Source organism: Dermacentor variabilis, chromosome 1, assembly GCF_050947875.1.
Source record: "Dermacentor variabilis isolate Ectoservices chromosome 1, ASM5094787v1, whole genome shotgun sequence".
NCBI lineage: Eukaryota > Metazoa > Arthropoda > Arachnida > Ixodida > Ixodidae > Dermacentor > Dermacentor variabilis.
Genome location: NC_134568.1, coordinates 155,558,562 through 155,585,479, shown reverse-complemented (window position 1 = coordinate 155,585,479; position 26,918 = coordinate 155,558,562). Strand labels below are relative to the sequence as shown.

Sequence of the window (26,918 nt, the reverse complement as noted above, 5' to 3'; positions counted from 1 at the left end):
TCGAAACTGCGGAATGAGCAGCAGGCACTTTACAAAGCATTTATTTAGAGGCACAGATGCAAACAGCTTTGTAAAGGTTGTGCAGGTATTGATTCCAGCAGCTTTTTATAGCGTCGCACTTTGTCGTCTTTGTAATGTAGGTTTTTTGTGCATTATAATAATTAGTATTATTTATTATACCCCACACTTCATACCTATTACTTCAAATAAATTGAATCCATAAAAAACTTTTCCTTCCGTATTTTTGTACTTATGGTTTTTATGGTGCGGCAATGATGAATGTAACGCACTCTATTAGCTTCACAATTGCGTATGAACAATTTTATTGGGGACACATGTACTTATTACAATCTAGATTATGCTTAAACAAATAATTTCGCTCTCGACGCACTAATTACCGCAGTGCACTAATTTACAACTCAAATAAGTATAGAAACGGGATATAAAACATTCGTGTAGCTATTTACAAGGAAACAGCTGCCTTATTGCGCAGAGTTTCAGCTTTTCTTTTCCTTGCCTTCGCATTAGCAACCAATGTTTTGTCGTTCATCTTGCAGCAGTAGTTCTTCAATAAAATATTCGTGCTACACCACAAAAGGTGCCCTAACACAAATTCACATTTGTTCCCATCCTCGCAAGCGTCGAACTCTGAGGAATCATCACTGACGAGCAGTTCAAGCGTGAGGTCAGTGACTAAACGACGTTGGCTTGGCAGATTAATAAATTCCTCTTTCGCTGATATTTGCTTAACAACCACGTAGTTGTGCGCGACAACGTTGACGGCAAATATAGCTGGATAGACAAGTCATCTGCTGTCAAGTTGTTTCACGAGGTCGTACCGTCCATCCGTGCCTGAAACCGATGTCAACCTTTCCTCCGTTAGTGCGTCCCTGCATTTCGAACAGTCGAGCTTTTTCAATGAAGCGTACACGGCGTAGCTACAGCATCCTCCCTCGAGGTGCTTGGCTTCGAAAGATAAGGTGGACATTGAGGAAACTTTGATGGGACTGCGCCTGAGCGAAGACGCAGGCGTGAGAGTGTTGCAGTGACGCTGTGCCCTGTAAGGTCGTCGAGGTGAGAGACCTCCCGCACGATGTCGGCCTCAATGAAGTTCACACACCTAGAAGGAAGTTAAAAGTTGTTCTAAATTTTATTCTAACATTCCTGATTTAAAGGAACTTTCTGTAATTGAGCAATTAACCTTCCCCTATTTATCAAAAGTAACTATTTAAAGAAGTACTGAAGATCTTACCCTGGAGTGCGGTGATACAATGAAATCTGCACGTGGTATCGCCCTAATCCAGGCACTCTGGGGTTCTTCATCTTGCGGAATCTTGAAGACGTGATTTTTCTCCCCCGATTTGTAATTGCTCCGGCAATTGGGCACGCAGCACTTATTAGGCATATCTTGACATGGCACTCCACATTCCGGGGCAACGAAGACTCGCGTTACACACAATCGCAAGCACAGCACAAGTGTTGAGACTGCATGCACTGGTCACGTCTAGAAAAAAAATGTGTGTTCGGAAGCATGCGGCAGCATGGCTGAGCATGCCGGGACTTGTTAAACCGCGAAGCTATTCAAGGAGCGGCAGGGCTCCTGGAACTAACCGAATTGTTGTCGCCGCCGTCGTCGCCTCGGTCTTCTCTGAATAGCCGGGGCTAAGCATTGTATATCTTCCGCGTTTCCTTTTCAACACGTGTGCACCGCTAGTAGCTTCGCAGCGCGCTGCACGGAATTTCTATGTTGGCCTCTTCTGCGTGACGTAGCTCAAGGGGAGAGGGTCAGCCTGAAGGCCTTAAGTTCTCTAGAGGGTGTTGGCCTGACGCCCCGCTCACACAGGCCGGTTTCACCCCTCTACGTTCCACTGCTACGGCCGAATCAGTGTGAGCCATCACTCCTAGATGGCACGGCCATCCCACAGCCGAGTGCGAGCTGTTCAGCAAGAAAGTACGAGCAGGAGCAGCAGGTAGCAGCCGCAGTTAGGAAAGTCCGGAATGGCTTGCAAAGAAAGCTTAGCTTTTAAATATTGTGAAGTTCAAAGATGAATATAAATGAAACAGTTTACTAATGACTAAATGGAGTTCTTGCTAGTGTGAGACCTTACTAACAGGCTGTTCTTTCTTAATGAATATGCCGCCAGTCCATCAGATGCTTTTCTCACATAGTAAGGGCAAAGGTGCCAAGGTGAAAAGGGGCTCCTGCTCATTGTGGACAATTTATTTATTTATTTATTTATTTTCATAAAATTGGAAATGAAAACTAATGTCACCGCCCTCTCCGCTATCTTTGTCTTCTTGCAGGTGGACCGCTTTATGTAATCGTGGAGTATGCAGAACTTGGCTCTTTGTTAAATGTGCTGCGGCATAGTCGGCACATGGCCGGAGGGGGTGCAGACGTGACAGTTGTATGCAACCCAACATACATGGCTCAGGAGCCAGCTCTGAGGTCCCCAGAAGAGAATACCGAGGATCCTACTGAGCCTGAACTGCCCAGCTTCAGCGATCTAATTTCTTTCGCTTATCAGATAGCGAAAGGGATGGCATACTTGGCCGACATGAAGGTTCGTTCATTTATCTAACCTGATGTTCCAGTGCTTCTTGTGTATTTTCACACGTGACTATATTTGCTTCAGCAAAAGGTAAAATTTGAAAAAGCAGTTATAACCAGTTAACTGAGATCAATGTACCTTTTCTATGTAGCACTGGCTGTATGTCTCAAGCCACAGCATGCTCATTACCACTTCTTCACGCCTATAAAAACACATATTTATAAGCCAAGAGATACTAAAGCGAAACACTGAATAAGGTTTGTGACGAATTCGGTTTGGTGTGACAAGAGCTGACAGCCCCAGTGATATCGCACATCCCAGAAGAAGAGGAAAATCAGCATAGCACAGACAGAGTTCAGCCGGCCAGAACTTCGTGAATGCTACTTACCCGCGCTGGTCACACTGGTTACAGTGAATGATTGTTCTTCTGAACTTACTGTGCATTTGTTCTGCAGAAAGGGTTGGTTATTAACAAGGTAATTGAAGGTTATTTTTCTTGTTTTTAATTTCATGCCCACACTGTGTGATGTTACAGATTTCATTCTTTCTGCATATTGCAATATCTTTATTCACAAAAAGTCTAATTGATGGCATTTATCGCTAAAAGCAACACAGGTGCTATGAGAGCAGATGCCTTAGTGGAGGACTTAGTGGATTAACTTTGGACACCTAGGGTTCTTTTGCATACAAGCAAAGCTCAGTACATGAGAATTTTGTGTTCCACCCCAACAGAATGCAGTAATTATGGCCAGGAATCAAACACACAACCTTGTTCTTCGCCACAGAACATTTTAGCCACCAAGACACTGTGGCAGATAGGAACAAAAGGTCTGCAAAGGTTGCTAGGTTAAATATTTGTTAGTTTTTTATCTAGTGTAACCCTTTTATGTACAGGGAAAGTACTAGTCTCGACCGTAGGTTGTTACCGTTACTTGATGCCTTGAGAAGCTTATTGGGAAACTACTGTGGTGTTATCATGTGCATTTTGCTTTCACATAATTCTTTGTTTTAACAAATATATAACAAGCTTTTACATTCAGTAAAGGTAACATATAAACAATTGTTGATATGTATAGTCAGCGAACCTACGTTACTTTAGTAATTCCTGCCAGTCCCATTAAACTTCAATCCAGTTAATTCAGTTATTTTAGCGTTATCTCTTAAGCACACAAGTTGTCACTAAGCTCTTGTATAGAACTACAAAAATATAGTCAATTTCATTACCCTTGGCAATATAAGCGAGCAAACATCTTACGCACATTTTTGTTACCTTCCTCTCTCGCAGCTGGTGCACAGGGACTTAGCGGCACGAAATATCCTTTTGGCTGAAGGAAATGTTATCAAAATCTCCGACTTTGGCCTAAGTCGGGACGTCTATGAGGGTGACACATACCTCAAGAAGAGCAGGGTAAGGGCCAACGTGCTGCCGCTTCTGCTCTCATTATGCAGCTGGAAAAGAGACTCACATCCTTGTGTTGCAAATGATTATTTAGAAGATTAATCCACATTAGGTGTGCACTTTTAGGACACAATCACAACCAAAATATCGCTTTATTACGGCGATCCCTGAAGCACTGTTACTGCGGTCACATGAGCGTGTCAGAGCTCTGTCTTCTTCTGAAAGGGGCCTTGAAATACTTTTTGAACATATTTAAAAAAAATGTTGCCTGCTGTGAACATGTCAGCCAAATATTCCAGCACTGCATGTAGCAGGTAATTTATAATCTCGTGTCAAAAACAGAAAAATTACTTGCTCTCGCTTCCGCAATGTCATGATGCAGCGTCATCTCAAGCAGCTGGACCCACCTATGCTATTGGCTGATTTCATGATCGCAAGAACATTCTCAGTAATGCGCAATTGCTAATATTTAGTTAAATAAATTGTGCATATATACGTCAGAAATTTCAAAAATATAGAAAAGTCATTTCATCTTGCACTGCTGGTCTACACATGACAATTGCGTGTAGATGTGTCTGCTGCGCGTAGCCTTCAAGATAGCAATGGAATGCTAGACAGTGTAGTCTATTGCAGCTGCCAGAGGGGGCTGCAATGAGCCTTTTTGCCACCAAGACACTCAACTTTTGGGCGGGGCTTTGCTCTCTTTTCATCTCCCATGCATAGTTTCCAGCGTGCTAGGATAATGAAAAGAAAGCCACGTATCAGTACAATAACTCCATTAATACTTGAAGGATTCGAAAAAAATTCGTGGCATGAGATTCGTCACATGATGTCCTTTAATAGTGAGGCCATTCTATGATTAGTTAGAAAAGTGTTTCATGGTTCTTTAAGCTTTAAGTGCAAATTTTCTATAGACCTATACCAGGGAAGAGACATTGATGAAAGATATCAGGACTGTATATGCTTATTACACTTTCTGTCGTTCCACCTCATTAAAGCTTCAAATGAAATTATACTGTATTGTACAATTCAAGAAAATCAAAATTGTCTTAATATTTCATGTAATTGGTCGTTTTACTGAGTACAAAACATTGATGCCTTTACTTATGTGGGTTGTCCTCCATATATACTAATGCCTCCTCTCAGAAACAAGGTGTACTAGATTTTGCATATTTATTCTTAAATTTGTTGCTGTAGGCATGGAACAGCATCTATATGCACATGCTCTCCCTGTTACACTTTGCATTATTCAGTCATGCATCCTGAACCACATTATTAATGTTTGTTATTGTTACAACTTGCAGGGGAGGGTGCCTGTAAAATGGATGGCCTTGGAATCACTGGAGGATCAGATATACAGCAGCAAGAGCGATGTGTAAGCAGCTTAGCCTCCTTGTGCAATAGCAGTCGTGTGTGTGTGTATTTGTGTGTGCACGCACACAGGTTCTTGAAAATCATTGAAATTGAAATTCAAGGCCCCTGGAAGACCTGGAATTCTTTTTTTCTCTTGAAAACCCTTCCATTTCTTGAGTAATACACTCTAAGGCCAATTTTGTGACCAGCTTTCTATGGCGGGTCAGAGTGGACCCAGCAAACTTACCATTTTAGAAACAATGGTAAACTAAAAAAAGAAGAAAAAAGCAAGATGTTCCAACCTTCGACACATTTGCCTTTGATCCACACACCCCGCTCAGCATGACTTTGTCACATTCACACCCTCTCGTGCTCTCTCCTGTCTCCCTTCTACTCCTTCTCGGTCGGCGCTGTCAGACTCGTGTTTTGGAAGAGTGAAAGGAAGACTGGAAACAGCCGCATGATGCGGCAAAAACCTGGTGCATCGGGTGCACAGCCCGAAAGTGGGTATGGTGGCTCGCTTTTTCTTTTTGACATGACCCTTGAGCTAATTTTTTAAGCTTATCTGCGGCGGATGCAAAGCTGCATAGTCGTCCCACTGCAGGCAATTGATGCTATCAGCTGCGGCGGCGGAGTGGAGGTGAAAGCTTCGCAACTTCCATACCGTTGATGTAAAGATATCATTGACACGGCATGAAAGCATATCTTTGTTTGCGGACTCCCAAATTAAAAAAAAGAAAGAATTTTTCGTCATGAAATTCGTTTGTTTTTCCAGTTTCACAATAATGTGAAAAGATTTATGGCCCCTTCCGTGCAAGAAAAATATGTCAGTGGCTGTACTTATTTGCATAAAAGGTCCAATTTCAATATGACAAATTAAAGTGCCATTTTACCAACTTCGTTGTGTCTATGTTTAGCTATAGTATTTTGGAGACATTGTTGTAGTAAAAAAATGCTACGCGACATTTTCTGCTATTCCATGTGTCTTTAACGCTACCAACAATAAAACTTCGCACCTGCGGGCAGCAGTTATGAGGTCAGAACTTAACTCTCATGAGTAAAAATATAATAGCACATCGCTTTATCGAGCAGAAATGGCAATCAGCCCAATCATAAACCAGGTTGCTTTAAAAAGGAAAAAAAATAAGTGCCAGGCCCCAGTGACTCTGATTCCTTAACCCACTTCCTGCAAACAGCATTATAAGCCCACAACTCCTGGATATGTTTCGAAGGTTTGATGCAATCATGTGAAGAACCCTACATGGTACTCCTGAAAAACAGTGAAAGAACTCCATTGCCATCAGAAGAATGCCTGGAAACTCTTGGACAATGTTTAGATGCTCCTCTGCAGCCTGAAGAAACATGCAGCTTGCATGTACCAAAAGACAAGTACTGTCTGCAGCACCATCCATTTGCAAGCATGACATGCAAGACACACCCAGCTAGTGAGCCCCTCCACGAGGAGGACTTTATTGAGTGCAATCTTATTCTTGGCCAATCCTCTATGGCAGGTATGCTCCGCTCCTAGAGGTAAATCAAATCACTATGTCTTGATCAATTCACCGTGCATGGCTATGTGCAGCCAGGTACTGTCGCACAGTGCACAAGATCAGCTCAGCAGAAAGACTGTGGTCATTTGTCAGCATGGTACCCTTTTTTTTACTGCAGCAAACTATTTTTCTTAAGCTGTAGCAAATGCAGCTTATGTGCTGTGGCCAGTGAACTGTGGCTGTGCCAGAAATGCAATACAGTATTTGTTCTTTTATGTACTACTAGTGCGTATTTGTTCTGGGCCAGAAATGCTTTGATAAAAATAGATGTGTACACCGGTTGGACAGTGGCAAACTTTTCTAATTGGGGATATGTTTGTGAAAATTGCCGCTGGGAAGTAGTGATTCTTCCAGGTACATCCTCTATGGAAAGCTAGAACGGATTATGTCATATCTAACTTGGCAGTAAAGCTCGCATAGAAGTATACTTTAAAGGGTTTTTCTCCGTGGAGGGTCAGTGTAGTAGAAGCCACTGAGAAAAATCCCAAACTACATGGAATTCTTTTTAGAGCAAATTGTTTAGTGCACCATGACCCTGATGCGTGTACTTCAGCCGTGCAGCAGTTTGGCCACATTTTACTCAATCTTCCAACTCGACATGGCGTATCATGCGGACCGTACTTATAAATCAGCTAAATATTCCTGAATAAAAGTTTTAAAAAGGAAAGCAAATTGGTTGGAATGCTTGGCCTAAATCACAAAATGGTTGGTTTTAAACCAGGGGCGCTATAACGTAAAACTATTCCAAACTTTTCTATTCCAATTCTGCTATCAGCCCTCCACGATTGGGCAAAAACTTTTTTCGACCACCCCCACTTTACCTGTCTGTCACACGACGTCACGAAAATCGCGATTCCTCCCCATCTGATATGATGTGTACACACTGATTATGCATGATTTGACAGAAAAAAGAAAAACAGTTATTTCTGATTCGACCCCTTTTCGCCATTAGCCCTCGGCTATTGGTAAAAAGTTTTCGGGCTGCACCCACTTCACCTGCCTGTCACGCGGCGTCACAAAACCGCAAGTACTCACCGCGTCATAGTGACGTGTACGCGATAAAGATGCATTAATATGCCGAACAAAACTGAATTTTCTTCGGAATAGCCGCAGGCTGCCCCGTTCCGAAAGGAATAGAAGATGGCTGCCTCCGATGGCTCAGACACTGGCTACTCGCACCTGCCAGAGAGCATGGGTGTATTTGCGAATAATAAAACTTCTTGCGTGGCCGTGTAACGTCTTCGAGCACTTTCGGCACGTTTACCCCCTCATTCTGCCGACTCTTCTTTGCTGAGGGTCCGTTTTAGCGTCATTCTTGAGCTTCCGTTGCATGCCGCCGCGATTTTCGACCAGCCATCGCAAGCTAAGTAAGGGAAAGCCGACCAATCGTAGACGCCGGCACCACCCTCTTCATCCGGTTGTTGACTTTAAGTGCAGTGGCTCGGCCTCATCGAATCCCTCTCCACTTGAGCGTTCTCCTCGCCTCTTGTCAGCCAATTAGATACGACAAGCCGCTCAGTGTAGGTAATGTTATTCGTTTTTCAAGCAAACAAAAGTGACCTCCTATGAACGAGGAGAGCGTTTGATAGGTCTTTTCAGACAACCCTGCGGGTGACCGCCCGGTGCTTGCGTTGGTAGTTACGCAAATTTGACGTCAGGAGATTGGAATAGAAACATATTGGAATAGTTTTACGTTATAGGGCCCCAAGTCAGGTATCTTCTTTTTATATCACATTGTGCTGTGCATGAACCAAAGCACGATGATAGAAGGGACATGGTTTTCCCATTTTCTAGTGCATAACTGCTGTGTGAAGTTAAAGGTATTAGCAAAAAGCCATCATACAATATTTGAACATTCTTTTTGCACGTCAAGTGTGATGTTTACATGCAGAACTGGGCACATTGGGCTCAGAATTGCCACGATGATTGTGCATGCAGATTCCTTGCTGAACAAGATCACCTTAGGCATTTCCAAAAAAGAAAGTCAGTTTTGCCTGGCAGGTGGAGCATCGATTTCGATAGTAAATTATTACAAACCTATACTAAGTAAGGTTAGTAGTTTTATCATCTGCATAAACGGCCCTAATCATGAGCTTACTAACTAAATTAACAAGCACGTACAGGCAAACATGAACGCATCTCACTCGGCGACCATGGACAGTCACTATTAGGATGCTGGCGGGATGAAGAGCAGCAGCAGCAGCGACCGAATTCCCCTTCGTGATGCCTCTCGCTTCAGCGTGTACTACGCGTGCGGGAACACAGCGTAGAAAAAGCCGTCAGCTATCTCTGGTCGGCTAGCCTTCGCACCCAGTGCACATTGCCTCTAAGATAGGAGGTGCACCCTCCCCCCCTCCCCCTCCTCCGAGTGTGCGCACATCTTCCCGCTTCCCCCCCCTTTGCGAGTGTGAGACGACGGCACACACTTTCCCCGCCTTTCTCCCTTGCAAGCGCAAGAAGACATTGCCACATAAAGCCACCATCCTTCTCCGCTCACCCTCGCAAGATTTTCGCTTGCACCTACAGCGTACGGCATGCGGCCGCAATGCTATCACACTTGGACTGTATGGAACATCATGGCAATGGCGACCATGATGGCAAAAATTCACCTGTAGTGTCCATATATTTGCTATCATAATAAACTATAATTTCACCTATTCATTATTATTCATAATTTCTAGGCAGTGTGATGCACCTGTGCGGCACTGTCAGCAGCATGCATTGTAAGATGCCAGTGAATCCCAAATGGACGAACTAGAAAAAGAAAAAAAAATCCACGAAAGCACAGATAGACATAAATGTATAAACGAGCTCTTTTGATGTTGCGTCACAGAAGTAAGCCTAAAGTTAGTTTTAATTATTGTGCTATTATGTATGTACAAACAAAATAAGAAACAATTGTAAGCTCTGAAAAGACTGGGCTGTACAATTTATCCTAAACATGACATTAAATGCAGTGACAGACTAATATAGGATGTATGGAAGCTTACGTGATAGTAGTGTGGACGAAAAAAAATTCACCAACGATTACGATACTCCCAATGCAAAATTTGAGTCCAGCTGTATACATGATTTCACTTCATGATATAGTGACTGACGCGGACAATCTGTCTCTTGCGACATATTGCAAAAGGAGTGAAGTGTGCCGCAAACGCCCCACTAATGTGGAGATCTCGAGAGCCAGCGCGTGGGTGACGCATGGGCGCAATCCACAGCAGCCGCCTCTGAAAAATTTACCAGATGGCATGCGCTAATCTGGCACCATCTTGTAGCCATTGTTGCCGCACCCTCCTCTCCGCTTGCTCGTTCGCTCGGTTACATGCTCATTCGCTTGGTTAAGCCGCAAACACCGACACTCACCACAGGAACAGGCCCCTAAGAGCTGCACTCTAAAACATTTACAAACCATAACAATCGAAACAAGTGTGAACGAGACCAAACAAGTGCAAGCGAGAGCTATAAGCAGGCAAATAAAGATATCAGTGGTACATTACACAGCTATAGACGAGTCCCTTTTCAAGCCAATATAGGCTCAAACGTTGCTCTACAAAAATCAGATATATACGTATAAATTAAGGACATAACCAAAGTGCAGTTTACTCAGCTATGGCAGCTGTGGATCACATGAGCAGTTTGTGTTACATGAACTGAATAGTGTCCAGAGACCATGATTATTAGTGACGGAAATGTGTGAGAGTTTTCTTGAGCCAATGTTTTCTTTCTTATGGCAAATAATGCTGACCAAGAAATGATTATCTTGTCTTGAATAAAAGCTTAAAATGCATACCTTTATTTTTTCTCTTATTGCAGGTGGTCCTTCGGTGTTGTGCTTTGGGAAATCGTCACACTAGGTAAAAAAACCTTCATTTCATGTGTGGAAGTTCTGAGGTTCTTCTAAAGTTAAGAATTTATTAATGCTCTTCTTATTGCATTTAGCCGGCATTTTAAAAGCTTAATAAATATTTCTGTTCCAAGGGGCAATATTAAGGTGACTAAACCACCTTAGGTGAAACTTTCCCTTCGGCTACCATGTCTACAAAATTGTATCCTGAAACTTTTGAAAGCGCGCAGTAACAACAGTGCTATGGGGATTTCAAAGAATTGAATCTTGCTGCCGTTTGTGACATCATCAGCTGGCAACTTAAGGCTGCATGCTGCTACGAGAAATAAAGCATGGATTTTGTTGAACTCATGTATACGTGACTTTCATGCACCAATATATTTCATGTGGCTAACCACAACAAAGTGCTTGAAGCACTGTGCTTGTTCACTTAGGGTGTTCATACCTCTTCTAGGGACCATGAGCATGTGGCTAACAATGATATGACAATGTTATCAGTAAGCTGGCATTAGTTGCCAAATTGAAGCTGGTGAAACATGGAAATGAATTGCAAAGTTCGCATACCATGTCTCCTTGGCTCGCCATTCGATTCTGGGAAGTATGTCAGTTGGGCAGCTTGCTCCATTTTTCTTTTGATAGCCATGTGCAGAATCCTAGGCCGCTATTTTGTTGTGATGCTTTCTTCTACACTAATGCCTTTTGGCGCTTTCCCTACTCTGACCACATAGTGTCACCGCCTTCTGTGAGCATGAAAGAGCCATATGTACGCTTTTGTGTAGGGCATATACTACACATAGTCGATGCAGTCTAGTCCTATTTTTGCTACATTTACAATTATCATAGTATAGAGAGGAAAAAAACATTTTTTCCCATTTGTTGACTGCCTTACACAAAAAAAAACTTATCCCTCCCCCATCCCAAAAGTAAACAAGAACTTGTGCAAACTTGTGGAACTACAAGCCAAAATCAAACAAAGCAGAGTTCCCTGATACAATGAACTGGTACAACTTGGTGCACTCCTTCTTTTAACCTAAGAACGTTTTCATGCCAAAGGTGCAATTCCAGTTCCTGTAGAAAATTTTTATGCCTCGTATGCACTTGTCTCACCACCTCCACACACCTTCGCACAACATCCTGTCAATGTCGTCAAGTCAATGTCGTCACAATGTTGATTACCATTTCTTCTTGCTGATGGGACATGGGGGGGCTGGACACTTTTGGTGTGGAGTGTGTCATTACCAACTGTTTGAAAATTGGCTTCTTTGTTGCCATTTTGATGACATGTTGACATGGTCATTTCTTCTTGCGGACATCTATTTTAAGTTAGGACCCAGCCGGACAGCTTTGGCATGGAGTATAGCATTAACAGCTGTTTGTGGTGAGACACCAGGAGTGTAAGCTTCTGTGCCTCTTTAGTGAGTATTTTTTGCATAAAGTAGCTAAGCTGGAAGCAGCAATGGATGATCAACACAGCCAATCAGCCCTGTTGTTAAAGGTTCTGTACTGTCACTTACACTTTATGTGCTACTGACCGATTCAAATTAGTAGGCATATGCATGACTTTGAGGTGCCTGCTGTGGGAGAAACGCTCCGCTTTTTACACTGCCGACAATGTCACCACAGGTGCCTCACCATACCCTGGTGTGGGTCCCGAACATTTGTTCCGTCTTCTGAAGACCGGATACAGAATGCATCAACCCGAAGGCTGTTCCGATGAAATGTAAGGCACATTCCCATTTATTATTGTCCCGTTTTATACATCGTTTTATGTATTACCAGGCGAAGCACCAGTATTTTTCTGTTGAAGGCTCAGGAGGGCACTCCATCACTTGGCACTCCATGGTGCTAGGAGGGGGGCAGTGATGGGGGGGGGCAGCAAGAAATATTGACAGGTCACCCCCTCCCCACCCCCCTGTTAATTGCCCTCTTTAGAGCCACCCCAACCGAGTATAACACAACGATGCAATCTTGCTCTGCGTCGCATTTAAAAGGACATACATATTCCCTTATAATCTTTATTTTCTTTTCGTGCTTCTTCCTCATAGGTACAGCTTATAGCTAATTGTAAGTCGTTTACTAATAGTCATTCGAATTCACCATATGTGCATTATTTGCTTACATATAGAGTTGCCTAACATTCTGCTGTTCACGGGCACAGCATGTAGAGAAATTGTATATGGCATTGAGTGACTCATCTCCTTCTTTCCTTCGTCAAACTGTTGTTCTTGTGGCTGTTGCTACAGTTTCTGAAAAAAAACAAGCACATGCAGCAACCAGCAGCAGCTCTACTGTAGGCAGCTGAATCCCTCCAATGTTAATCACCTCTTTTTCTTCCTTTCTTTAGTTGTACCATTTTGTTTTATACAGTCGACTTCCGTTAATTTGACTCTGATTAGTTCGATTTTTCAGTAATTTGACCATGACCGAAGGTCCCGGATGGCACCTATGCATTTCTATGGGCCTAAGCTTTCCTTATTTCGATCCTACAATTGGCCTTTGCTGGAGTGCATGTGCCTAACTCCGATGATCACCTCAACAGCGACCCCTTCTGTGGCAGCATCTGTTCTAGCAGAGCTTAGGGTCTGTGAATGTATTTACCATAAGCCTTCTCACGTCAAAAATGCCTAATTTCGGCCTGCCCTAGGAGTATATTCAAGCAATGACCCTAGCTCACAATGTCTAATTATGGTATTTACCAAATTCCAACATGGCTTTTTTTGTTAAGTACATTGTGCTGAAAATTGCCTGTGTGGTGCTATTGGATACGACTGAAACCACCTTCGAGAAATTTGTATGCTTTAATGCATAACACGGATTTATCACAGCAAAGCTGCCTATAATAACCCGTGCGGCAAATGTGCTTTCAGAAACTGGCCGCCATTGTGCAACATCCCAATGGGACTTGGCCGATGGCCAGTAGTTGGTAACAAGTAGGGAAGGAGTTGGTGGCCGAGGACAAGCGAGGGCCATGGTGCGCTCATGCCTGGCCATTCACCACGTCAACAGAAAGTCGGGCCTCTTGCTTGGCCCAACGTCCTAGGGTGACAATGCCATGGTCATATTAGACACTTGCCCATTATTTTTGTAAAAGAAATGGATGCGCATTGGATGTCTACTTCGTTTAGGAGCTTTAATGTAATTTCTACATTAGTTTTCTACTTTGGACACATATAAAGTAGGTGCACGTTTGATTAGGTGGCATGTTAGAATCGGGCAAAGAGTGCCAAATGGTGTGGCACTCTTTGCCCGATTCTAACATGCCATCTAATCACACACACACCATACCAAGTGATGGTGTGTTTTAGCGTTTTTTCCACATTTTGTTTAGATGAACCCACCAGATAATTCAATCAGTTTCGTCAGTCCCATCATGGTTGAATTAACGAAAGTCAACTGTATCAGTTTTGTTAATGCTGTTATAATTTCTTAATACACAGATGTCTTAGCGCACCAATCGTGTATGCATGTACACATGCATGCACCCATATGCACATACTGTGTTTTTTTAGATTGGGTCTTAAAAAAATTACCTGTGTCATATGTCGCTTTTGTACTTTTTCTAGTGAATTTCTGGACAAGGTGGCAATTACCTTCATGGCAAATCTAATGTTCAAGCACATGTAGTTAATTAAACAGAATTGTTTATTGTCATTTTAATTATTGATTTTAGAGCACAAGGTAAAATGGCCAAATTTAATCCGAGCAATAGTGAAATCATGTGTGCATAACAGAAATCTTAAAATTAGCAGTACCACTTTTGAGATTTCTGGCTTCAAAAAATGTTGAAATGTGCATTGGTATTCCATTAAAATCATCTTACACTGCTAGAACGAGGCTTTTAGGAAACTAGTATTAACTTGGACATCCGTGTGCACATCTTAGGTGCATTTTAAAGAGGGATATCTTGAAAGTGGAGTCCGTTGAAAGATTTTGTTGAAAGGCTAGACTTTTTACATAATCTAATTAATCACAAATTGGCTCTGGACCCTTCACTATATGTAAGCCATCTCTCCACTAGGTATACACGACACAATCGTTCGGATACACTGACACCTATCTATGCTAGGACAGACAGCTATAAGTTCTCCTTCTTTCCCCGAACTATTTCTGAATGGAATTCGCTGCCCGCTCCTTACAACATGTGACTGTGTTTTATGTAAGTTTTTATTGTCTTGTTTTTTCTGTATAGAATGTGTTCTTCCTGTTGAATGAGCGGGGCAGGTGCTCGGCTCTCAAACTCCCTTGCCTTTGATGTGCAATTCCCTTGCCTTTTTTTTACATCGTTATGTTTGCACCATTAATTGATTTAGGTATTGCGTTTTGATTTTATTACTAAATGTTTCTGTGAGCAATATATCATTGTAGAGTCTATATATTTTATGAATGTATACGAACGTATCTTGTATATGTCTTGTACTCAATGTCTGCCCGTCCTGCAAGGACCACAATGTGGTCTGCAGTATGTACTAAATAAATAAATAAATAAATAAATAAATTTCTGCTAAGCAGACATGGTTTCACTACTGCTCGGCTTCAATTTTGCAATGTCAACATACATTCCAAAAGGAATAGTAGCCGATAGTCTGTAGTCAAGAAGTCGATTGTTTTATTTAAATCAGGTGCCCAATTTGGTAATTTCGTGCCAGCTCGCTCAACATAATTTGCAGAAAGTGGTGTATATTGTCATGTAGTAGTGACGACAAAGAACACAGTAGCAATACTGTGAATGACGAAACTAGCTTTTATTGGGCGAACCTGTGCCCACAAAAACAGGCTACACTTAAAGCACAACGATAGCGACGAATACAGTCAGCAATCGTCGAAATCTCATCTGCCAGTTAAGCGCGTCACTTTTTATACATGATTCATCGAAGGTTCCAGAGTAATTGTTGGTGCCCGCGTGTCTTCCAGAAAATTCTACGCAATTCGCGTCGCACATGGAATGAGATTGCACAAGCTTCGGTGACAACAGAAAATGGGTAGAAACATCGATAACATTCGAGAAACTTCGAATACATGCAGGCACATCCTGCGCTGAGCGATAACATTTGTTAGGCGGTGAAAAGGGGTCACCCAGAAAAGATAAACACGCACCCATGTCAATATTAAAATCAGTTGCCCAAGTTGGTGCTAAGAAACATTAGTGTCATAAAATACAAAAACTGACTACAAAAGGATTCACAAGGTTACAATAAGATTATCACATAATTACTACTAAACCGACACATTAGGGCCCAGTGAGGTGCAACAGCTGCCACTGTGAATGCGGATTCACTCAGGAGTTCGAACATTGAAACCCGCGATATTGAAACAGAATGGCAACAGATGAAAGCCGCCTCAGAGTGGCTGCAGTGAAAGCGAGAAAGATTTGCTCGTGCCAATTCCTGTCACAACGCTCATCTAATTTACTGTGCCTTTTTTTCCTCTGCAGATATCGTATGATGCTCAGCTGTTGGCAGGCGAGACCACAGGATCGGCCTTGTTTTAAGGAACTTAGGCAAAGATTAGAAGATATACTGCAGGACTCTGCTGTAAGTTGCAAATGCTGCACTATTTTATTTTTCTTTAGCACGTATTCTTATGCACCTTCTATTGGTAAAGCTTAAGAAAGCAGCTATGCAGGTGTTACTGGTTTCTATTACAATAACAACTATATGGACACTCCAGGCAAATTTTTTCCGTTGGCATTGCCGTGATCCGTATAACGTCCAAGTGCGATAACATTGCGGCCACGTGCCACTTGCTGTACGTTCAAGTTAAAGCTTGCAAGGGTAGGTTAAGAAGTATAGTGGCTTGATGCAGCGGTGTCTTCTCGCAAAGGAGGAAGGTGGGGAGGGTGCGCGCCATCTTCTTACACGCACAAGGGGGAGGGAAAGGGGCCAGGTCAGTGCACGTATCCTCTTCTACTCCATCTGCAGCGGCCGAGCGCGGCCGCACGCATCCTATCTTGGAGGCAATCTGCACTGGGTTCAAAGGCTAGCTGGCCGGATAAAGCAGATGGCTTGGCGTACACTGTGTTCTCATGCGCCTAGCTCGTGTTGAAGCAAGAGGCAGTACGAAGCGGAATTCACTCGCCACTGCTGCCGCTCTTCATCGCACCAGCGTTCTGACAGCGAATGTCCGTGGTCATCGAATGAGATGTGTTTGTGTTTTCCTCTGCATGAGTGATATCGTGCTTGTTAATTTAGTTAGTAAGTGAATTTTTGCAGCAATTTATACAACTGATACTCTAGTTGACATTAGGAGAAATAAATGGAGCTGGATAAGCCATGTAATGCGTTGGGTAGATGATCAGTGGACCACAAGAGTTACAGAACGGGTGCCAAGGGAAGGGAAGCGCAGTCGAGGATGGCAGAAAAATAGGTGGGGTGATGAAATTAGTAACTTTGCAGGCTCAGTTGGAATCAGCTAGGGTAGTGCAAGACAGGAGTAATTGGAAGTCGTTGGGAGTGGCTTTCATCCTTCGAGGGACATAATAATACGTTAATGATTATGATGCAGCAGATAAAATGACTAACCTTACTTTGTATCGCTGTTTAATATTTGCTGTCGCCATTAATGATTTGCCTGTCGGGCGAAACTGTAATTTCTTTAATAATGCTAGGAACTTATGACGTTATTGTAGTGATAAGGTAGTCATCTTCAGTAATGTCGAATTTTTGTGACAGTGAAGAGCACAGTAGTGAAAACTGTGAATCGTGAAAGTAACTCCTTATCGTGCGAACCTGTGCCAAGAAAGATAACAAGCAACAGTCAAGCACGACAACAGTGGCAAGCACAGTCGGCGATTGTCGAAAATCTGATCTGCAGGTCAAGCGCATATCCTTTTATACATGACTCGTCAAAGGTTCCAGATGCCCATGTGGTGAACGTTTTGCCATGATTGCGCATAATTGTTTTATGCTTCTTCACCATCAGAATGCAGCTGCTGCAGCTAAAATTCTAACCCCAACCAAGTGTTTAGCGGCAGAACGTCATAGCCAGTGAGCGGCAATGGTGGTTAATGAATTTATTGTAGCCTTCCCACATTGCAGTACATCAGCATAGTAGTGACACAGTGAATATTTAAGGCCAGCATATGTGCACCGAGTTTGCCTTATTTAGATACAGTACTTGAATTACGTCAGTGTGGTTCCTATAACAACATTGTGTATAACAGAAAAGTCTTAGCATGCAATTTTGGCATTCTATCTTTACTGTATACTGATCATCACTGGCTTCATTGTCATCATCAGCCTACTTTATTTCTGCAGGACGAAAGCCTCTTCCAGCGATTTCTAATTGCCCCTTACTGCATCGCCTAATGCTATCCTATATGCCTGCTAATTTCATAATCTCATCACATCACCTCTGCCATCCTCGATTACATTTTCCTCTCTTTTGCTCTTGTTTGTTGCTCTGATAGACCACTGCCTACGTATTCTACACACTACATGAGCTGCCCAACTCAACTTCATTTCAGTCTCAGCTAGAATATCGGTTACACCCATTTGCTCTCTAATCCATACTGTCATCTTACTGTCTCTTAAATTACACCTGTGATTTTCACTCCGTTGCTCGTTGCGTGACCCTTAGTTTATTTTCAAGCTTCTTTGTTATAACTTAAGTTTCGTCAACATTGGTTAGTACTGATGGCTATAGAATGTGCTGATTGTATACATTGCCATTCATGATGTAACAGTGCCTGCCATGTAACATTACAAGCCATTCTTCTTTGTCTGAAAATTTCTTTCTCATTACATGAATTCCCTGTGACTATTTGCCTAGATAAATGCATATTCCTGCACAGTTTCAGCAAACTGACTACGAATACCGAACTCTGGTTCCCTTTCCAAGATGTTGAATTTTACCTTAGATATTTTACATATTAAGCCTCATATCTATCCTTAAACATTGGTTGCATTGCCTGCCATAGCTTAGGCAAAGTTGCAATGCCGAAAATGCCTGCAGAACAACCATTTCGCCACTACTAAGTGTGGTATTCAGACAAGGTCTGTTATAAAGTATTATAGAGCCATGGTCACGCCAAAATGTCAGGTATAACTTTCCATGTGCTGGCATTCTTGATGTTATTGCTACTAGTTACCAGAAGAAATGTTTAATGTTGATAACCAAACGTGTGAAGAATGAAGTGAAAATTACTTGCATTAGGTAAAACCTAGATAAAAAGGCTTTTCCAGTCAACGGCCCATTACACCCTCCTTTCCCCTTTTCTTAAAAGAATAATGTAGTAAGTGCTACAAAGGAAAAATACGTTTAGAAAAGCACATAACTCAAGCAGTACAGAGCAGAGCAGAGAATAATAAAAATCATATTGTAAAGAGTCATCTAATTGCAGTTTTACCTTATCTTTGAAAGAAGTGTGAAAAAAAATTCACTCTGCACTTTGAGTGGAGAACAGCGTCACCTTCTCGTAATGGAAAGAACAAAGTTAGCACGCAGTGGTTTTACATTGGTGCATTTCATATTGCCTAGAAAACTGTGCCACGTGGCTTAGTTCTGACAAATACAAGATTATGCTCAATAGAGATTATGTGTGATGGTCCAATAGGCAAAGTCTTCATATTTATTTTGGTATGTAAAATAATAGAATCATTCCCTTACAAGGGCTTGTATTCTGTTCATCCCCTTCAGTCATAAACTGTGGTAGGCTGTCAGCAAAAGTGCCAAAATTGCATCATTTTATGCAACTGTGGTGCATAATCCACCGAGAAAAATTTTAATGGCACAATAGCGTAATGTTCAATTTTATTGCATAGTTGTAATTACAGGGAAATTAAATCTAAAATTAGCATAATTGCAGTCATTTGTATATTTTCTTGAAAAGAGCCGAGTTACTTGCTCAAAGTGCAAGCTGAAGATTTTCAGTGGCTGGTGCCGACATGAGGCAGGAAATGCTATCATTCACCATGTCAAAATTCCCATGAAATGTAGCAGTGCCATCAGTAAAGTTGTCAAGTTTAACAGTATTCTGAGCATTGCAGGAAAATGAAGCCAGATTAGGCAAGCAGAGGGTTCAGTTTAGTTATAGCTCAATGTCTATAGTGCTTTCGTAATCACAACTGCACGTTATTGGAACAAATAACCAGTGATGTACACAAATGTGCACACCATGACGAAAGCGGTTATTATAACGAGCCTGGTAATAAAAACTTGTTTCTTCTGTTTTCAGTCCTACCTGGTACTCGGTGGCGTGCAGAATCGTTCTTATTATAATCTCAATGGCGGAGTGCCCTCGATGAAGCCCCTTCTTGAGGACCATTCAGATGACGGTGAAGGCAGCGAAGCTCGTATGTATAGGATATATATTTTCAGACTTTTTAACAACAAGAATATTTTCATGAAAGGAAAATAGTCCTCCACTTCGTTTGTTTCTGCATAATTTATTTTGTCTAAGAATGCTCTTTCATTTATTTAATGCCATCAATAACGTAAAAAATTATTTTTGGTGTGGTTATATGTTCAGAAAAGATAACTGCACAGTGAAGTGGAGGGACTAGGCAACTGTCTATTGTCCCTTGGAGTCATAGCCCAATTCAACTCCTGAAAAAAGACTGCCATTGCAGTGGAAAACTTTTTGATCAGTACAAACACACGTTAACGTACTTTCTGTGTAATGACACAACCTGCTGTGGTTGCTTAGTGGCTATGGTGTTGGGCTGCTAAGCACGGAGGTCGCGGGATCGAATCTTGGCCACAGCGGCCGCATTTCAGTGGGGGCGAAATGTGAAAACAGCCATGTACTTAGATTTAGGTACACATTCAAGAACCCCAGGTGGTCCAAATTTCCGGAGCCCTCCACTATGGTGTGCCTCATAATCAGATTGTGGTTTTGGCATGTAAAACCCTACAATTTAATTTTTGTATGTAATGACACTGTGAGTTGCATCTATTTAGTATTTACTGATATTAGTTATCTACTTATGCCTTTCTTTATCTCCATTATGACAGTTAATATTAGTGTCAGTATGTGATAACACCCCTATTTGTTGTATAGTGAAATGATGTAGCTGGAAAAATGCTGCTTCCAACAACTCCATCTTAAGCCCCCTCATTCTCTAGATCAACAGACCTAGCTAATCGTAGAATTACATTACAGGATGAAAACTTTTCAATCCTTTATAGGGCCTTCATGCACTCTGAGTGACAAAGGCATCGTGAAAGCTGAACAATGCTTCATTATATATAGTCTAACATTTCAAGCATGAATCTTTGCATCCAATTACGATTTCAGTGCCTACGAACCTAGCAAGTCAAGACACATTCAAGATTGATTAGTTTCGTTGATGCTTTGGTTTCCACATGACTCAAGATACAAAGTGTGTCACTGTGTAGCGACACACATTTGTTCATTTCATTTCATATTTTATTGACCTCAAAGGCCCCGAGTAGGGGCATGTTACACTGTTTAGACTGCATATCCAGTGTTGCCATTTTTCTTGCAGATATTCTGCTAAAACAGTATCTAAAATTCACCAGAATCTTCTAAATTTCTGCAAATCCACTGAAAATATGCAATAATATTTTTGATGAGTAAGGTGATGAGAATTAGTAAACAGACCTCTTTGAAGTCTGCGAATATCAGTTATCATCATAGCAATGCTGCAAATATACAAGAAAGGCAGGCACAAAGATGTTGATTACATTGATGGCAGAGTGCTTGTCGAATGCCTTGGCAAAATATTCTCTATGTTTTACAAGTAAAATATGCTGAGAGAATCGTGTGAACAGCGGTTTTATTGCAGTGTGCATTACTAAGGATAGGCACTCCAAAAATTTCACTAACACAGCATTCAACATCAGCTAAAGTCTTCTAAAATCATGCCAGGAAAACAATTGTATAATTTGCAAGAATGCATATTGGCTACTAAAGAACCCATTCACTAGCTATACTGTAAGATCCATTAAGGTGGAAACATTGTGCTCACCTTGTCGATTCACACAACAGCATCATGTCATGAGAATAACACTGGTAGATAGTGTGCCTGCACATGCAGCCCTTTGTCGGGTCTGCTTCCTCCAGTTTAGCTACTCGATATGGACTGACATTTATACCTACAAAGTGGTCAATGTGGAATACAGCCCTGCAAACTTGCACACTTGACAGGTGGCATTGCCAGCCTCTAAAAATTTCCTAATTTTTGCTGTACTGCACATAAATGTCGACTAATGCTCATATTTATTTTTATTTCAGCCGAGTATGGCTGCATGCAATTCGAGCGCCGTGGGTCGTTCTTCGATGTCGATGTGTCAGAGGATAGCAATGTCCACTTGCTGACCAAAAAGAATGGCTTCCTTGTCGACTCTCCAGTTGCTTGCTGGTTAGCTCGGCCTGAAGTTCTGACACGGGATGGTTCCAGTACTGAACGGCCCAAGCAACTCCTCTAGTCACCACATGGCATGCCTCGGTGGTTCAAGGTGTCCACTCCTCTGTGGGATCCAGCTAGATAGCCAAAGGCCTCTGGCCTACTCATTGTCAGAAATGGCTGTGGTAACATGGCCAGTGCTTAGTGGCGCTTCTGCTCACCTGGCAGCAAGGACTGAACTGTTAGGCTTCCTTGTGTACTGGAGGCCATATCGCCAACATTCCTCAATGTGTTGCATTTTTGTGGCGAAAATAGCTTACGAGGAAAAAAAGAAACTGCATTGTAAATGTCGCTCACGTACTTACTGTCACCGAGCATGACATGTATCTTTTTTTCTATATTTTCACCATGGCATTTATCATAGGTCGTACGGCACTTCACACTGATGAGGTCAATATTTTTCTTTTCATTGGTACAGTTGAATTTTGTTGTAATGAAGTTGCATCTGACTTGAAAATATCCTTGTTATATCCAATATTTGTTATAAGCATATATCCGTTACATACTGATATAAGCAAGAAAAATTTTAGATTTACTTCATTAAATCTGATATTTCATTATATATCTTGGTTTGTGAAATCGAGGTTCAACTATAATAGCAGCTAAGTTTTCCTTATTATTTAATTTGGCCTTAGGTTGGCTTGTTATTTTTTATGGCAGCGATTTTTCAATGTGAAAGCCAAGCCATTTTGTTTCTAGTTGCCCTTGGCTGACTGTTGCCAAAAACACCAGAGGCTGGTAGCGTTCGCTGAATAGCTTCATAGAGCAGCAAAACTTATTACTTCCTTTGCTTGGCAAGGGAACGATAACAAATTGTATCATGTACTGTAACACTGTCCGAGTAGACATTTCAGCTACTCGCTCTGAAGCCATAGTAGCCAGTGGTTGCAGTGGCAAAAGGAGTGCTTCTTTTTAATTCTGAGTCTCACTACTGATTATCATTAAACAAACTCGGAAACTTTCTCAGGCACCAATGTAGCACATAGATATTTTGTACTTGTGCTAAAGGAGAAAATATTTTGCGATCTGCATGAAAGATAATTTTTGAAAAATTTGGCTAAACTTGGGAGCTTCTTCTAAATTTAAAGAATGAATTTCCATGGTTGATGACAATGGTTCATTAACTTGATGACAAGGAACTTTATCATGTTTTTTATTGTGAGTATGTATTGCATACAGGCGAACTCTTCTATATCAGTGCCATGTACTCAACATCTACTTGGCCTTAAGCCATACTGGCTTTTGCATTGACAAAAGCATCTTCTTCTTACTGTACATGTATGATGCAATAGTTGTTTGGAATTGCTTCATGGATACTGACATTTGGAGAGCACTTTTTGATTCTTAAAGGTCAGCTGCATTGAAATTTCGGACTGTGTAAAAAGCCTTGTATCATATAGTCAAGATATAGAGCAGCCTATGTGCAAAAATGTATGCTTGAAATATGAGTGGACGCGTTTAGTCCTTTGGTGGCTAAGTGCACTTTACAGACAAAATTTCGCTCGAAGCATGGAATCGTCACAAAATTCAGCCCAAAATCGCCCTAATAGTCTTGGAATATATAGAAACAAATGCTAAAAACCGTGCTTGCACCCGCACAGCCTGCAATATATTCGATTTGATTTGAACATTTGTATGAATATTAAGAATATAACACTCGATAATATTCGAGCGTTTCAAATATTTGCACAGCCCTACTAAAAACCTTTTGCACAAGCTACGAAAAGTCCTACAAAATTTAAGTGTACACATCCACAGGGTGTTCTGAAGGACTTACTTGAAGTCACTGCTTTTATGTACGCGATCATAAAATCCATAATCTCTTCCTTCCTAGTACCTCTTAATGGACAAAAATGCTAATTCTTGCTTAATTCAAGATCAGCACTTATGTATAGGAGTATAATATTTGTTGTATTAAATACTCGATCACATTTTGGTGGTGAGCACTTAAATAACTATACTCACATTGTTTCATGAAACTGTGAGAAATGATGACCATTATATATTTCTACTTAAACTGAATAATTGACAATATATCTGCTAGAATATACTGAACCCTTGAAATTTTCCTCTGAAGGTTATCACCTTTCTTGCTGGTTCTAATATTTATCATCTCAAATGATGTATATAATCTCAAAATGAGCAAATCCACTCTGTTCCTAGGGCTAACTCTCACAGCAGCATGAATCATATGAAACTGTCAATTGCGCTCCCACTCAGGGGCTTGTGAAGCATAAATTGAAGGAACGTAAGTACATGGACAAATGTGCTGCACCATTGGTACTACCTGAAACATTGCTCACTTAAAGGGATACTAAAAAGAAAAATTATTTGTGCTGTGTTAGTAAATTACCCTCCAAAATACCAAAAAAGCTACTCTTGCTGCAAGAAGATGCGTGGTAAGGCAGAAAAGATGAAAAAATGAAAGACAGGTGGTGACACCGCCTTGAACTTTCTGCACCAGATCACTATGACCTCATGGATTTTGAAGTCATCTGCTCGAGACCAGTTTAAATTTTTTCTGTAAAAATGGATTACCTTGCATTCTAAAGGAACCAACGACTGAACTTCGGAAGTTTCACAAATTTTTACTGAAGTAGAACAGCCGAAATACAATAAAATACTTTACAATTTAAAAATGAAACTTTGATCATCATTTCTCTTCCAATAATCAGCCTGTTACTGTGAAACCACCAAAAGCAGAGTTCTTCAAGAATACTTTTTCAATCTAAACTGTTTCAGTGCTTCTCTTTGATGTCCCTTTAAGACACTCGCTTTTTTATCTTTTGTTCGTTCTTGGGAATGACGTCTTATGTTTTGTCTTTGCTTAAGAAAGACATTTTATGGCCTATTTTATGGAATGAGCTCCTTTTTTATTCATATGAACGACACCCCTTGTATTGTTATTTTTTACTGGTAATGTTGGCTGTATTTTTGCTCAACTTCAAAACTAAGATATATTATGTACATCCATGCACATAAGAGAAAAGGAATCTCAAACAGTGTGTTAATGGCAAAAAAGGTTGTAAACACTTGTTGAAGCCAATAATTGGTATACCTTTGTATGGAGAGTTAGAAAGCCTGGATCAGCCTGCTCATGAGCCAAAATGTTGTTATTGTGGCATTTTTTGGTTCTTTATTGCCCTATATGTATTTATTTACTTTGCAGGGTGGCAAATAGTACTCATTCAAATTTTTGCTCCCTGGGACACTGCTCTTGTTGGAGCATTGAAGTCATTTGTTTGTGCTGCCACCTATGTAAAGGCTTAAGCAGCGGCAGCTATTTATCCATTGAATGATGTCAACAATAGTATAACACACATGCTAACTTCGGCATTTTTAGTAACAGACAATGTAAATTGCTTGACCGTGTGAAACTTAAGTTGCTGCTTATGAAACAAAGCCATTGCCATCGTCAAGAACTGTAAACTTAAGGACCAAAGCAAACCATCCAGCTCAACAAAGCCTTATCAACAAGTTTCTCTTTCTCCTATAAAATTTTCTTGGTGCTGAATTTGTGCACAAAACAATAAATAAAATGAACGAAAGTGCCGAAAAACATACATATGACATTGTAATATTGCATTTGGACTTGCTGATTGTTCTTAAAAGGTAATTTTTTTTGCACTGGTTGCTTCTACAGCACTATAGTATAGTGCTACATAGCTGAGAAATACACTTTGCACAAATTATACTGCGAATGCGAGTTATAAGGATATCACATGCAGGCTAGCATTACGTTGCTGTTCCAAAAGCCCGTTCTTTCTTCTGTGATGACTGACATGAGCCAGTGTTTCACACAGTGCCTAGTATATTGCAGCTTTGAATACAACCATTATTTACATTGTGTCCATGGTGGTAGCATATACTGTCACTTGTGCATTTATTTTCACATCCTTAAATTTTTTCACATGACCAATAACTTGTTAGCATCTCAATATCGGAAATGAACTCCATACTGTTCGATTTATCTGGTATACCTATTTCACTTACTTTGCGGCTGGCAAGTATACTACAGTTGAGCCCACTTAAACGCCATGGTCACACATGATGCATTCGTTATTGCAGAGCGTTTGTAATAAGTGAATACACAGAATAAGCCAACGAAATGGCATAAACATTTATTGTTTTCCAATGTAATTGGCAAGCTTGCTTTGCTTGTGAAGAAGCAAAGCAAACTTATCTTACTTAATAATTACAGCTTCCAGATTGTCCAAAACTGACAAGTGCTCATTGCCGAGAGCTTTCCTGCATATGAGCTGTTTCAGGGATGCATTGCAGAAGGGTTGAAATCCGGGCCAGTTGGTACATAGGGGAAGGAAAAACCAGTCACAAAACACAACGGACAAGAAGAGAGGTTCACACCACAATGACTGGTGTGGTGAGTCGTTGTGGTGTGAATCTCTCTTCTTGTCCTTTGTGTTTTGTGACTGGTTTTTCCTTCATCAGTGATGCAATGTACTCAACTGTGGTTGATGCGCTTACACATGGTGGTATTGGTTCCGTAGTCTCCTCACTTTCTTCATCCGATTCATCGCTGACAAAGCCTTTCACCTCACGGACGATGTCCTCATCCATGCATGACTTGTGACATCGGCTTCGTCGTCAATGTCGACAAAGTTGTTCCAACCAACGTCAGCAGCAAACCAACTGTGTTTCAATGATCCATTGCTGTAAATCTGCAGACGAATCCACATTGCTTCTGAGGTCTGCAATCGCAAACTCTCTTGCTCCAGACACATACAGGAACCCAGCCTTGCGAAAATAGTTTTGATGCAATGTGTGGTAACATCCATTCAAGCCGCCTTGTTATTTCTACAGCCATGAACATCAGCCATAGCAGAATGTTGAGTGCTC

The 26,918-nt window shown here is 41.3% G+C and overlaps 1 protein-coding gene across 1 annotated transcript in view; it reads left to right on the top strand.

The window, feature by feature from the left end:
• Positions 1 to 26,396, top strand: part of LOC142587196 (proto-oncogene tyrosine-protein kinase receptor Ret-like) — a 352,467-nt gene extending 326,071 nt beyond the window's left edge. The window contains exons 15-22 of the mRNA XM_075698074.1: positions 2,305 to 2,564; positions 3,838 to 3,960; positions 5,256 to 5,326; positions 10,665 to 10,705; positions 12,319 to 12,415; positions 16,127 to 16,226; positions 19,868 to 19,985; positions 21,890 to 26,396. Of these exons, the coding sequence (XP_075554189.1) occupies positions 2,305 to 2,564; positions 3,838 to 3,960; positions 5,256 to 5,326; positions 10,665 to 10,705; positions 12,319 to 12,415; positions 16,127 to 16,226; positions 19,868 to 19,985; positions 21,890 to 22,083 (1,004 nt within the window). The 3' untranslated portion in view covers positions 22,084 to 26,396. The remainder of the gene's footprint in view (positions 1 to 2,304; positions 2,565 to 3,837; positions 3,961 to 5,255; positions 5,327 to 10,664; positions 10,706 to 12,318; positions 12,416 to 16,126; positions 16,227 to 19,867; positions 19,986 to 21,889) is intronic.
• Positions 26,397 to 26,918: the final 522 nt, after the last annotated feature.